Source organism: Canis lupus, chromosome 9 (assembly GCF_003254725.2).
Source record: "Canis lupus dingo isolate Sandy chromosome 9, ASM325472v2, whole genome shotgun sequence".
In the NCBI taxonomy this organism is placed as follows: Eukaryota; Metazoa; Chordata; class Mammalia; order Carnivora; family Canidae; genus Canis; species Canis lupus.
In genome coordinates this window covers 32,991,238-33,005,793 of record NC_064251.1, presented here as the reverse complement: position 1 = coordinate 33,005,793, position 14,556 = coordinate 32,991,238, and the positions used below count along the sequence as shown (strand labels likewise).

The following is a 14,556-nucleotide window of genomic DNA, read 5'->3' as shown; positions in this document are numbered from 1 at the left end:
CCATAACCACCCTCATTCAAACAGATACATGTACAAAAAAGCAAACACACAAACATGAAAAACACACAAAAAAACCAACGCTCAACTAAAATGGAGGAAGTTAATGAGAGATACAAAAGATAGATGAGGAACATTCCTTCGAAGGTTTATACTAGGAAAGTCTAAATACTTTGCTCCCTCTCAAGGAGATTAGAGCAAACATGAAGTCCAGGAATTAGGAAATGAAGAGGCAGACAAGAAGACATCAATAAGAAGGTGAAACAGCAGCTGGTGTAACTGGGGGAGATTAGGAAAAAGATAGTTATAGAAAATAAAAACGCTTTAGAAACATCAAAAATTGACCAAATTTGGGGCACCTGGTTCAGTCAGAAGAGTGCATGACTCTTGATCACAGGGTCATGAGTTCAAGCTGCATGTTGGGTGTAGGTAGGGGTGACTTAAATAAAACTTAAAAAAATATTGACCAAAAAAAATTTAACTCAGAGTTTACCAAAAATTATAGTAATATTGATGTAGTCTTGTTTTTCCCAGATTTTTTTTGAGATATAATTGACATATTGTGTGAGTTTCAGGTGTACAATGTATTGATTTGACAGGTTTATACATTGCAAAATGATTAGCACCCTAGTAGTGCTAGCTACTACCTGGCAGCAGTCTTGGTTAAAAGTACCCAGGATGAAAACCAAACGACAAAAAGTGGGAACAAGAAGTTGAAACGATAGGGTAGCCTGGGTGGCTCAGGGGCTAAGCGCCGTCCTCAGCCCAGGGTGTGATCCTGGAGACCCGGGGATCGAGTCCCATATCAGGCTCCCTGCATGGAGCCTGCTTCTCCCTCCGCCTGTGTCTCTGCCTCTTTCTCTCTCTCTCTCTCTCTCTCTCTGTCTCTCATGAATAAATAAAATCTTTAAAGAAAAAAAAAGTTGAAACAATGTTCACATAAACAGTGGAAAGCATTGCTGAACTGAAGATCTGAATCCAGAAACCAAAATGCTCACTACAGGGTCACCTGGGTGGCTCAGTGGATTGAGTGTCTGACTCTTGATTTTGGCTCAGGTCATGATCTCAGGGTTGTGAGATCGTGCCCCCTGTCAGGCTCCGAACTCAGCACGAAGATTGCTTGAGATTCTCTCACTCCCTCTCCCTCTGCCCCTCACCCCTCCTCATTCTCTCTCTCTCTCTGAAAAAAAAAAAACAAACAAAAAAAAACTTCCAAAACTCACTAAATATCAGGCAAAATTACTTAAAAACTATAAACACCAGAGATGCCTGGGTGGCTCGGTGGTTGGGCATCTGCCTTTGGCTCGGGGCATGATCCCAGGGTCCTGGGATTGAGTCCTACATTTGGGCTCCTTGAAGGGGGCCTGCTTCTCCCTCTGCCTATGTCTCTGCCTCTCTCTGTGTGTCTCTCATGTATAAATAAAATCTTTAAAAAAACTATAACCATCAATGTACCATCTGTAGTTACCAACTAAAAGATTAAACGAAAAGGTGTATAGCATCCAGGTATCCAAATTAACTGTTTATAAAAGTAAAGAAAAAGCAAATGAACAAAATCAAGTTGTTTTCAAATTTCTCAGCAACAGTTGAAGCTAACAGTGAAGGAGAGATGTGACCCAGGGCTCTGCATCTGATTAAGTTGGTGCTCACATGTACAGAACAGAAAGGCATTATCGCACATGCAGATTCCAGTTGTGGGGACCTTTGAATCCATTAAAGAATAATTGAATTTAATTTATGGTATCAGTCAGCATTCAATCAGAGAAGCAGAACTGTGTGCATGCACATCCATGTTTGTGCATTTGTGTGTGGTGGGGGGATTTGACTCCTGCGGTGTGGGAGCTGAGTGGGCAGCCTTCTTAAAGCTGGTGCCTTTGAAATGTGTTGCTGGAGACTGAAGGACACAGGGCCAGCAGTCGGAAGGGACAGGAGACATACAGTAGAGAAAGAACAAGAACAATCTGAATCCCATAAGTTGGTGTCCAGGAGGACAGTCCATGGGACAGAAACTCATGCCAGCTGGGTCCTTATCACAGAGCTAAGCATGCTCAACTGGCCCAAGAGGCAGAGAAGCTCCAGGAGGATCCAGGGGAAGGTGGAGCCATTGCAAGCACGGCTGCTAATGAGCTGAGCCGACAGATAAATGACAGCATGACTGGGCTGAATTGGCCACTGTCTCATGTCCATCCTCCAAATCTCCATGAGCATCTCTAGTCTTGTGGGCCATTCTAATCAGAAACATGCAGGAAAGGTAATTCTAGAAAATATAATTTGGCATAGGCAAGTGGAAACACTACAAAGATCCCACACTCCATCCCTTTTTGTCTTGGCATCTGTACACACTGCCTTAAACCACACTTATTCTCCAAATAGAGATAACAACAAAATCACGCTTCTGCATCACATGACACAATATTCCCTGTGCACCCAAAACCACACTGACCTTCTCCTCAGAACAGTCTCAGGGTCCCTTATGTCTTTGAATAATGTGCTTTCTTTTCTGAGCTGGTTCATACTCTCTTTCTGACATCTTATAATTTAAATACTTACATATAAAGCTATTTACTATGAGCATATCTTAAATTAGAAAATAAAGGGTTGGGAGAAGAGATTTTAAAAATTTGGCTAATATTTATTAAAATATATTCACACTCAAATAAGGAAGAAATAATTTAACTATGACAGTCTTTATTCTATACCAGGTAATGAGGTCACAACTAGTATTTATAACTACAATCATTCATTACTTATTTCATATTTCTTTTGTCCTCAGCACATACCTCACGTGGTTGTAGTCCTTTGCTTGGTGTAATGACCCATCTGATTATTAAAGCTTTGTGGAGGGTGTGGGCCATTACCAGTATAGACTGGGTTATTACTGTTTTCCTTTGACTTTAATCAGAGGCCATGGGGCTACTATAAGGTACCGCAAAAGATCTCCTGCATTCTCCCTCCTTATCCTACTGTGTAGTAACAACCCAATTTCCTTTGATAGCTAGGATCAATCAACCCACCAGTCCTTTGCCTGTTTATTCAGTGCCCAAAGATACCAGATGGCAGCTTCAAGCTCCATTTCAAGGCAATCTTTGCTGTATCTCCTGGTGAAAGCATTTCTCCCTTTATAACTAAGACTTCTAGACCAGCAGAGGCTAAAGTTGTAGGAAGGGGAAGCAAAAATTTGACTAATGTGTCAATAGGGCTGATAATGAGAGGAGTGACATTCAGTTTTAATGCCTTGATTGCTGGACTCCTGGATCCAGGGTGTGGGAGAAGCATGATGCTGATTTAGAGCATATACTACATACTGAAGGACACTGCCTCAGCCCTGCAAGGTATCACCACCTAGCTGGTACTGTAACTAAATCTTCAAAAAGTCATTCAACCATGCATCAGGGCAGTTGCCTCAAGATGACGGGGAAACATGGTAAGACCAATGAATGCCAAGAGCACGAACCCACTTCTGCATTTCGTCTGCTATGAATACCATGATGGTGGATGACACATTCTGTAAGGCCACAGATGGCAGTTTTGGCAGAAGAACTGTGGGCAGGGAAGGCAAGTCTATATCCGGGGCAAGTGTCAACTCCAATAAGAACAACTTGCTGCCTCTTTCATAGTGAAAGTGGTCCAATGTAATCAACCTAACACCAGGTAGCTGGCTGATCCTTCTGGGCAACGGTGACATATCAGGGGCTCAGTGTTGTCTCTTCTGCTGCAGATTAGGCTCTCAGCAGCTGTAGCCAGGCCAGTCTTGGTGAGCACAAGTCCATGTCCAAGAGCTAATGCATGACCTCCATTGCTGTCACTGTGGCCACTTTGGTTGGCTTTGAGTTCACAGGAATTGCTGGGGAAGGAGGCTGTCTGATGTCTACGGAATGGGTCATCCTACCCATCTGATTATTAAAATCTTCCTCTACCCTTTGGCGAGGATTCACATGGAACACAAATTAGCTTCATATTTTGCCATAAAGGTCTATCCTCATACCTCTTCCTCAGGCCTTTTGATTTTTCCGTTGTGTTCCTTCTAAGTCCAACTACTCAGCCAAAAGAATGAGTTGGTACAGACCCTTTCTTCTGACCATCTCTCTTTCCAGGAATGAACAAACAGGTACATGTTCCAAGTTCTGTCCACTGGGGGGATTTCCCTTGCTCATCTTTCAGGGCTGTCTCAGAAAAGGGCTTTAGTGCTATAGCTGTCCACTCTCAGGTGATGCATGCCCACCATGTAGAACCATCTGTAACTAAACCCCAGACTTCCTCCCCAAGGTAACTGATCATAGGGAATTTCCCATGAAGGCATGAGTGTGGGTTGAGAAAGAATGTAATGTGGCCAGAAGAGGGCTTTGGGCATCTTGTAATTGGTTATAGGATCTTAGGGAAAGAGAAGATTAACTTCCTTAGGCAGGGATGGAAGAGTTGATTCTAGTGGCAAAAAAGGTTTGAGGTCCCTAGCTTCCAATCTACCCATGTGACTATCCTAATGTTAAAACTCAGATTCCTTCCCAACTATTACCCTAACTTCTTTTTCTTTTTTCTTTTCTTTTTTTTTTTTTTAAGTAGGCTCCACACCTAACTTGGGGCTTAAACTCAGGACCCTGAGATCAAGAGTCACATACTATACCAACTGAGCCAGCCAGGTGCCCCCTAATACCCTAACTTCTAACGAAAGAGACCCTGTGAGGCTGGGAATTCAACTGTGTTGTAATTCAATGCTAGAAGGACTCACAGGACTCAGTAAGTAGTTACATTCATAGGTAAATCTTTCAGTAAAGGATACCCAGCAGAAGCAGCAGAATAATATGCACTGGTGGAGTCCAGGAGGATCCAGCATAATAAGCCTGTCATGTTCGTCCTTGACCAAGGGCACACAGGAGTGCTTTCTCTCCAGTAGCGAACCACGGGTAAGTGCGGGCTGCCCCTGCCCAAGGAGGCCTGCTTTAGTCTCAGCTCCAAGGGGGCAGGCTATATAGGTATAATCTGTTTGTTTGTTTGTTTTTAATTTAAATTCAATTAGGGCCACCTGACTGGCTCAGTCGGTTGGTTAAGCATCTGCCTTTGGTTCAGGTCATGATCCCAGGGTCCCAGAATCAGGTCCCACATCAGGCTCTCCACTAAGTGGGGAATCTGCTTCTCCCACTTCCTCTGTGCTCTAATAATAAATGAATGAATGAATGAATGAATGAATGAATGAATAAATAAATAAATAAATAAATAAATAAATAAATTCAATTAACCAACATATAGGTTACATCATTAGTTTCAGATGCATAACCCTCTATTAACACTCTCCTCAGGTTCCACAGGAAGACTCTGGGTTTGGTTTTCTTTTTCAAGATTTTTTTTTTTTTTTTTAAATTCATGAGAGGCACAGAGAGAGAGAGAGAGAGGCAGAGACACAGGCAGAGGGAGAAGCAGGCTCCATGCAGGGAGCCCGACGTGGGACTTGATCTCGGGACTCCAGAATCACGCCATAGGCCGAAGGCAGGCGCCAAACCGCTGAGCCATCCAGGGATCCCCCTGGTTTTCTTTTTCTTTTTTTTAAAGATTTTATTTATTTATTCATGAGAGACACAGAGAGAGAGAAAGAGAAAGAAAGAGAGAGAGAGAGTGAGAGGCAGAGACACAGGCAGAGGGAGAAGCAGGCTCCATGCAGGGAGCCCGACGTGGGACTTGATCTCGGGACTCCAGAATCACGCCATAGGCCGAAGGCAGGCGCCAAACCGCTGAGCCATCCAGGGATCCCCCTGGTTTTCTTTTTCTTTTTTTAAAGATTTTATTTATTTATTCATGAGAGACACAGAGAGAGAGAAAGAGAAAGAAAGAGAGAGAGAGAGTGAGAGGCAGAGACACAGGCAGAGGGAGAAGCAGGCTCCATGCAGGGAGCCCGACATGGGACTCGATCCCAGGTCTCCAGGATCATGCCGAAGGCAGCACCAAACCACTGAGCAACCCGGGCTGCCCTGGGTTTGGTTTTCAATGTCTCAGTGCCACAACCACATGACATAGTGTTTCTTTCAGGGCCATCATAGAGGCCATTACACCCCTTCTTCAGACTGCGAGCTGCAAATTAAAACTTAAAAGTCCTGATTTTAAAATTAAAGACATCATTTTAATTTTAAAGAAGTTACAATTCTTTGACTAAACAATTAAGCCTTTAGGAATTTACTGTAAGAAAATAATAAGGATGTGTATAAAAATATAATTGTCAGGATGAATCACCAGAGCACTGTTTATAGCAGTGACAAACTAGATGTTGCTTCCGTGAAACAGTTGTGCATTTGGTACTAAGTGACAGTACATCCACAAAATGGAATGCTCAGCAGCTATTAACAACGTTATAGAAGAACATTTATTGACATGAAGAGGTGTTTGGGGCAAATTGATATGTGAACCAGGTAGTAAAACAACATACAGTAATGATTTCATTTTTGTCAAAAATATATATGCATATAAAGCAGAAAAAGACTTGCAAGGGTAGATGCTAAATTGATAACAGAGCTTATCCCAGGGAAAGGAGTAAGAGGGTGTTTATTTTACCTGTATCTCATTTTTGTCCTATAAATTACATAATTTACTTTTGTAATACAAAAATGTTAACTATTTCAACTCTTCATTTTGATGAAAACAAATCCATTAAAAAAAGATTGAGGTTTCTTAGAAGCAGAAATGATTTCCAGGTGCACAGAGGCAGCGAGTGTTTTCTGGAGAAGTGGGCGGGAACCATCATGGGCCAGGCAAGCCTTGCAAGCCAGGTGCAAGCCACAAGCCGGTGGGGAGAATGGTGCCTCCTACAGCTTCAGGGTCCTTACTCCGGCCTCCTGGGCCCCAAGGCCAAGCACTTCACCTCCAGACAATCCTACTCTTGCTGAGTCACCATCCTCATCATCTTCAGAGCCATGTCCCCTTGGTCAGAAGGAACCTAGAACCAAAGAGTATCTGAGTTTGCACTCCTGGTTCTGAGTTCAAAGGGGTTCAGGGATGACATACCAAGACCCTGCTCTTGAGAGGAGTGCCAGCCGCCTATGATGCCCCTGAAGGAGGGTCCCATCTGTGCAATGACCCCTGCATGGGACAAAAGCTCATCAGGTTGCAGGGGTCTAAAGAAGTTAGCATTTAGGAAAGAATGTGCCACTCCAATTGGAGCTGATCTGCTTGCTTGCTTTTTCTTTTTTTCTAAAGATTTTTTTTTTTTTTTTTTGAGAGGGAGGGAGGGAAAGGCAGAGGGAGATAGGAGAATCAACAAGTGGATGCCCTGCTGAGCAGAGTCCAACTCAATCTCATGACCTAGAGCCAAAATCAAGACTTGGATGCTTAACCTACTAAGCCCCCCAGGCACCCGTTGATTTCTTTACAAGACCCTTGATTTCTTTATAAGACCCTCTCTCTGTCTCTCATGAATAAATAAATAAAATCTTAAAAAAAAAAAAAAAAGAAAGGCCAGTGCTTCTATTACCAGGACCTAGCCTGTTCAAGGAAGAGGGAAGATTCTAAACATTTTTTTTTTTTCTTTTTAAGATTCTAAACATTTTAAAGGATTCTCTGAGTACAAGGGATCCCAGACTGGGAATGGAGTACAAAATAGCCAAGAGGGAAGCCAATAGTAAATCTATCAACAGATATAACAAACAGATGCTTTGTTTGAGTGGCATCCCATTTTTTTTGGGGGGGCATCTCATTTTTTATTATTGTTATTATTCAATTTTCTTTTGTTTTTTCTTAGATTTTTCTTTTTCTTTTTTTCTTAAGATTTTATTTATTTAAAAAAAAAAAGATTTTATTTATTCATGAGAGACACTGAGAGAGAGAGACAGAGAGGGAGACATAGGTAGAGGGAGAAGCAGGCTCCCCGCAGGAAGCCTGATGTAGGACTTGATCCCAGGACCCCAGGATCACGACCTGAGCCAAAGGCAGACAGTCAATCACTGAACCCTCCAGCTGCCCCTTCCTTAGATTTTTCAAGTAGGTTCCACACCCAATGTGGGGCTCAAACTCATGATCCTGAGATCAAGAGTCACAAGCTCTACTGATTGAGCCGGCTAGGTACCCTATCCCTTAGATTTTTCAAATAATTCCTTTATAAACCTCCTTCCCATACACCATCAAAAAGGGGAGGGACAGAGGCCTCAGTTTCTCCTCCTCAAAGATGGATGTCGAGGTCAGCCCAGGTGGCTCAGTGGTTTAGCGCCACCTTCAGCCCAGGGCCTGATCCTGGAGACCCGGGATCGAGTCCCATGTCGGGCTCCCTGCATGGAGCCTGCTTCTCCCTCTGCCTGTGTCTCTGCCTCTCTCTCTCTCCTCTCTGTGTATTCTCATGAATAAATAAATAAAATCTTAAAAAAAAAAAAAAGATGGATGTCGAGTTGATGGTCCAAGTTCTGAGAGTCCATAGCTCCTTGCTTCTCTATGGCACACTACTGTCCCCAACCCTCCTGTTCAACTCCAACCCTGAGACACAGGCACAGTGGGGTATACCAGAACGACATTTCATCCACTAAAGGGGAAGTGGTTGGGGATAATTTAATAACAGTTTCCAGGAGCTATTTTAAGGCTGTGCCAACTGATGTCTTGGTTCTATTGGTGACAAGCCAGAGGAAATGGCCTGAACTCCAGCATGCCAGCAAGAGAGCATGCAATCTCCTTCCTCTCCCCTTTCCTCTTCCCCTCCCACCTGCCCCTGCAGGGACCCTTTTCTGGTCACAGTACTGTGCCCTAAGACCTCCTACTAGCTTCTTCCCTAGCTGATACTGAGGGTACTCAGACTATCTAAAGCCCAACAAAATGCCTTCCTAACCCTGGGTCCTGCTGGGTCTGGCTTCCCTCTACTGGTCTTTTCAGATCAAGTTTCTTAAAGGGGCAGGCCACTACTTCCTTCCAGGTTTCCAAGAAGTTGTCTTCCCTCCCTCACTGCTCATTCATCTGCTCCACCCTCTCCAGGCTGGCTTCCAGGCCTGCCACTGCACTGAAAGCGCTTGCCACGAGCAACATGGATACCAGTGCGCCCAACTCACTGCTGACACTTTATGCCTTTATCTGAAATGGTGGCAGCTTGTGTCACTATCAGGCCCCTTGAGACTTTGCAGATGCCCAAGCCCCTGGTCTCCCTCCTATTTTTCTGGCTATCCTTTCTCAAGCCTTATTTGTAGATCCTTCTTTCACTTTCTGCCTCTTAAATACTGGCGTACCCAGGGCCCCATCCCTAGCCTTTTTCATATTTGACTTCCAAATCTCTCTCTCCAAGAACAAAAATTTGACTCCCGATCATATATGCACAGTGTATATATTCAGCTGCCTTATGAGCCGTCCCACTTGGCAGTTCTACAGGCAAACAGTTACCAAGTCCTGCCAGTTCCCCCTTCTGATACTTTATGAAATTTCCTCTACTTCTCTCTCCCTCCTAGATTACTATAAAAGTGCCTTAGATCAGCTCTTTGTACCCATCTTATCTCAGGCCCTTTGCTGCTAGAATGCCATTTCTTAAACAAATCTGGCAATTTCACTCCTTTGCTTTAAGATCCTCAATGGCACGCCATTGCTTTCAGGATATGTGTGAGCTCCCTGGCAAGGTATCCCCAGCCTCATCTCTCCCCAGTGCCCTGCCTGAGGCTCCTCTGGACCTGCCCGTGCTGTTCTGGCTTCTATACCTCCTTCTTGCCTAGCTCATACCCCCAAGGAGTTGGTTTGTGGAGAGGGAACTTTGGCCCCTGCTGACATCTCTGTTAGCACCTCCTCTGCCATCCAAGTAAACACACTATGTGTGTTTGATGTGCAAACTATGTGCCTGATGCACAAATGGAGCTTAAAGGCCAGTTCTCTAGCCAGACCACTGCCCCTCAGCAGTGGAGATTCTCCATGGAGATTCTATCCTAAGCACCAGGGGGACAAGTGGGGAGAGCTGCCCAGAGGGCAAATAACCACCCCTCCCAACAAATCTCCTCTAGGAAACCACTGTCCTGGGAAGAAGAGAGACCTGTATTTAAGTGGCCAGACCAGAGCATAACCATGAGGGAAGCACCTGGCCCCTCTGGCACCTTTGCAGATGTCTGTGTGTGTACACTATGCAAATACATGTGTTTATAGTGAATTTATCCCTCCATAATCTCCCTCAGCCCATGGACAGCACCCAGTCAACCTACAGCCTGGGGAAGATATTATGTTTGCTTAGCAAGTGCAGGAATCAGACAGCCCCATATTTGTGCAAAAAGCTGCTTCCAAACTGGAATTCTGAAAGCTACTGCTGCTCAGAGACACTCCCCCCACCTTCTACCATGCACTGCGACCTTCTACCATGCAACGCCAGAGTGTTGCACTTTGGTTTCCACTCCCTGAAAATGTTAGGGGAAGACAATTTCTCCCTTCTTCCCCTAAAACAAATTATTAAGAGGAAAGTAACGTTAAACTCAGTTCAACTAAAAAGTAGGGGCACCTGGGTGGCTCAGTCAGTTGAACATGTGGCTTCGGCTCAGGTCATGATCCTAGGGCCTTGGGATTGAGTCCCATGTCAGACTCCCTGCTCAGTGGGGAGTCTGCTTCTCCCTCTCCCTCTGCCCCTCCACCCCACTTATGCTCTCTCTCTCCCTTTCAATCTGTCTCAATTAAATAAAATCTTTAAAAAAAAAAAAAAAAGAGTAAAAGAGAGCTCAGCTTAATGCTCTCAAAAGGATTTAGCTTTTTAAATGAGAATTTCTCGATTCAAAGGAATGAAGCATTAACAGCAGGATTTCATTAGAGACCTGGAAATACTTCCACACTCAAAGCACTTTTTCTAAGACCAGTCCAGGCAGTGTACCCGTGTGTAATCAACTGCCCGTGGCTTTAATCTCAGATCAGCTAAGGGCCCATGACAAAGGCTGAGGATATGGCCTCACCATGTGCCCAGCTCTGAGGATCCAGTAGAAAGCCAGGTTCTTGTAGGACTTGACGAAAGCAGACGTTTCCGAAGATTTAGGGTCACTATACAGGGCCTTCCACTTGAGCTGATTGAATTTGGGCAGTTCTGCCCACTTCAGTCTCCGTATCCAGGCCTCCTGACCTGGAGAGAGGAACAAAGCAGGGCCCTGCATTAATAGCTGGCTGGGGAGAAACAAAAATCTACATCCCATAATTTCACATTTACCAAACTGTAATGGGCACAGAACTCATCCCAAGATCTTGTTAAAAATGCAAATTCTGAGTCGGTGGGTCTGGGTAGGACCCAAGACTCTGCATTTCTAGCAAATTCCCAGTGATACCCAAGATACCTGGGAGAAATCTAAAAGCTGAGAGCCTGACTACTTGTGCCTCCGTGTCTCCTACCACTGTAAGCTCTGAAGGAAGGAAATTGGGGACCTCTGGAGGTGGCAGGACTCTCTGAGGACTAAAGTCTCAGCGTTGGGAAGTGCTAACGTGGATCACCTGGGCAGGTCATAGAAGAAACCCAGAACACTTTCAAAGTGTCCTCAGTGCCCTTGGCTTACAATTGGTGGAAACAGTCAATCCTGCTGACCTCAAGAAGTATATCATACCTGTTAGATAGTGTGCCTCGATTTACCTGCTGGTTCGGAGAACCTGCCTCTAAGTCTTAACCTGGTCCTACTGAAACCAGAACCACAAAGGCTATTCCCTTGGGTCCTCACTTACAGAGTCAGTAGGGTTTAGCTTTAATTCAGCTTGCAGTGCTTACCACTGTGACAGTGACAAAAACTCAGTTCAACAGTGCATTTATACCATGGCCAGGAAAATGTCTCCTTTTCTATTTCTGCGGGAGTAACTGTTGTGTTTTTCTTAATCATACATAGGGGCCTTAAATCTGGCAGGCCCAGGCTTCTCTAAGGGGTCACAGTGATGAGGGAGCAAAAGGCTAGCTAAGGGCAAAGCACCAGCTGACACCCTGCAAACTGCCCCTCTCCTCCAAATGGGACATGTGTACATTCATCAGGCACTCTTGGCTGCCCTAAAGCTAAGGGAAGGAAAAACAAATGGTTAACTAATAGAGATCACAGTCTAGCAAGACATGAGTCGCCCTAAGGTTACAAATATCTTCATGATTTACAAGCAAAAACCATTCTTATCAATAACCTCACTTCCAGAAGGAAACTCTCAATTATCTTAATATTAATGCCTTACTAGAGGGAGAAACCTTAGCTTGACAACAACAAGGCCTCCAGTATCTTGTAGGTCCTCATTAGCATACAAGACTTCTTTTGAAAACCTCCCTTTTTCCTTACCTCCCCCAACTCCCAAGTATATAATCAGTTACCCCTCACAACCTCGGGGCAGCAGCTCTTTTTGCCCATGGGTCCTATCCCCATGCTTTAATAAAACCACAATTTTCCACCAAAGACATCTGCAGAATTCTTTCTTGGCCATCAGCTCCAGACCTCACTCCACCAAACCTCACCTATGTTCCAAAACTACATCAACAGCTCTGTCCTCTTCAAAGAGGTCAAGGTCAGGGAGGATGGACCTAACAGAAAAGGGCCTTCCTCCTGGCATTTCAGTGTCACCAGGCCCAAGTGACTGCCACATCGGAGGTCAGTTCCCTTCCAGCTCAACCCACAGAACTGCCTCCACCTGCCCCTCAGAGTGTGCTCCTACCTATGGTATCCACGATGAGATCGAGCTGTCCGTTATACACGGTCACATTGACCCCAGCTTCCAGCAGCTCATCCACAATGCTGATGGCCGGCTTCATGAAGTCCCCTTCCATGTTCTCAAAGACATTGGTAGACTGGCCTGCACATGAGGATAGAGAAAGAGGTAACAGCCTGCAATCTGCCACAAGAGGCACCTTTCAGACCAGAGCCTCCTGGGTCCTGGTGCCCACTGTACTTCACCTAAAAAGGCTGAGAGCACAAGCGCTTCAGCCATGGGGACCAGCCAGCCCAGAAATCCATGCCTTGAGCTAGTCACCTAAAAGGGAAGCATATTGGGATGCCTAGGTGGCTCAGTGGTTGAGCCTTCGGCTCAGGTCGTGATCCCGGGGTTCCAGCATCAAGTCCCGCATCGGGCTCCCTGCATGGAGCCTGCTTCTCCCTCTGCCTGTGTCTCTGCCTCTGTCTCTCATGAATAAATAAATAAAATCTTAAATAAATAAATAAATGGGAAGCCTATCAAACACATGTGCTCTATTCACTCAAGTGCTTGTGATGACAGCAGACGCATTTTTTTTAAAGATTTTATTTATTTATTTATTTATTTATTTATTTATTTATTTACCTATGAGAGAGAGCACGAGCAAGGCACAGGGCAGGATAAGCAGACTCCCTGCTGACCAGGGAGCCCTTGTGGGGCTCAATCCCACAACCCCGAGATCATGACCTGAGCTGAAATCAAGAGTTGGATGCTTTACTGACTGAGCCCCCCAGGGTGCCCCTAGTTGTCATTTTTTTTTTAAGATTTTATTTATTTATTCATGAGAGACACAGAGAGAGGCAGAGACACAGGCAGAGGGAGAAGCAGGCTCCATGCAGGGAGCCCGATGTGGGACTCGATCCCAGGACCCCGGGATCACGCCCTGGGCCAAAGGCAGACACTCAACCGCTGAGCCACCCAGGCGTCCCCCTAGTTGTCATTTTTAAAGAGGAATTGAAACCTAAAGAACGCTAATGCCCAAGCAAACAGGGAGTGTCACAAAACACTTGTTTGGCCGGTCCTTTCAGGGAACAATGGGGCAGGTGTGAGCTTTCCTTGTTAAGTAACACCAGGGCCAAGTTGTAAGCTCTGAACGAGTGGGCACATGGGCCATGTAATAAACCAAATCAGACCTAAAGCCACGCTGAGCTGGCCCTCAGGAAAGCCACGAGGAGGAGGACCCCCCGCAAGAGAGAAGCTGGTCAGTATAGTGCATTCCTGCTGGATTCCGGACCGTCGTCACCACAACGCTGTATGGGACGCTAAGAGCAGCTAGTGTTCATTTGTTTGCCAGTCACTGCGTGAAGCAAGCACCTTACAAGCGATACCCCATTTCCTCTTCACCAACCCTGGGAGGTAAGGAGCCTTAACTCGTGCAGCAGTTAAAGCAGATGAGGCTCAGAGAGGCTGAGAACCATGTCTAGGGTGAAAGAGCTAGTCAGTGGCAGGTGGGGCTGTGAGCACAGGGTTGGGGGGCTCCAGAGCATGTAGGCTTTGTTAAAAAATAATTTAAAAAAATATTTTATTTATCTATTCATGAGAGACACACAGAGAGAGAGAGAGAGAGAGAGAGGCAGAGACACAGGCAGAGGGAGCAGCAGGCTCCATGCAGGGAGCCCAACGCGGGACTTGATCTTGGGTCTCCAGGGTCACGCCCTGGGCTGAAGGCGGTGCTAAACCGCTGAGCCACCCGGGCTGCTCCAGAGCATGTAGGCTTAACTACAAACCAGAGCGCAGGACACTGGGTGTGGATGGCAAGTCTGGCACCCACAGCACAGGACACTGGCGGGCTGACAAGTCTGTCCCTTCTGCACGGACACAGCTGGGGCCACAGAGAGTTTCTCCATCAGTCATTGTCTGCAAAAATGGAGTCCCCTTGCCCGTTCAGCTGCATGGGGCAGGGATGGAGGGGCCCCATAGCCAGAGAGGCTGGCTCTGGAAAACGAAGTC

General features: G+C 45.5%; 1 protein-coding gene across 2 annotated transcripts in view; it reads right to left on the bottom strand.

Annotated features, from left to right (window-relative positions):
• Positions 1 to 6,323: 6,323 nt before the first annotated feature.
• SCPEP1 (serine carboxypeptidase 1) overlaps positions 6,324 to 14,556 on the bottom strand; it is a 33,022-nt gene continuing 24,789 nt past the window's right edge. For both annotated transcript variants that reach the window (XM_025440418.3, XM_049114112.1), the window contains 3 exons: positions 12,571 to 12,708; positions 10,863 to 11,026; positions 6,324 to 6,916 (listed from right to left, as the gene is read on the bottom strand). In XM_025440418.3, coding sequence (XP_025296203.3) covers positions 6,854 to 6,916; positions 10,863 to 11,026; positions 12,571 to 12,708 — 365 coding nt within the window. In that variant the 3' untranslated portion in view covers positions 6,324 to 6,853. The remainder of the gene's footprint in view (positions 6,917 to 10,862; positions 11,027 to 12,570; positions 12,709 to 14,556) is intronic.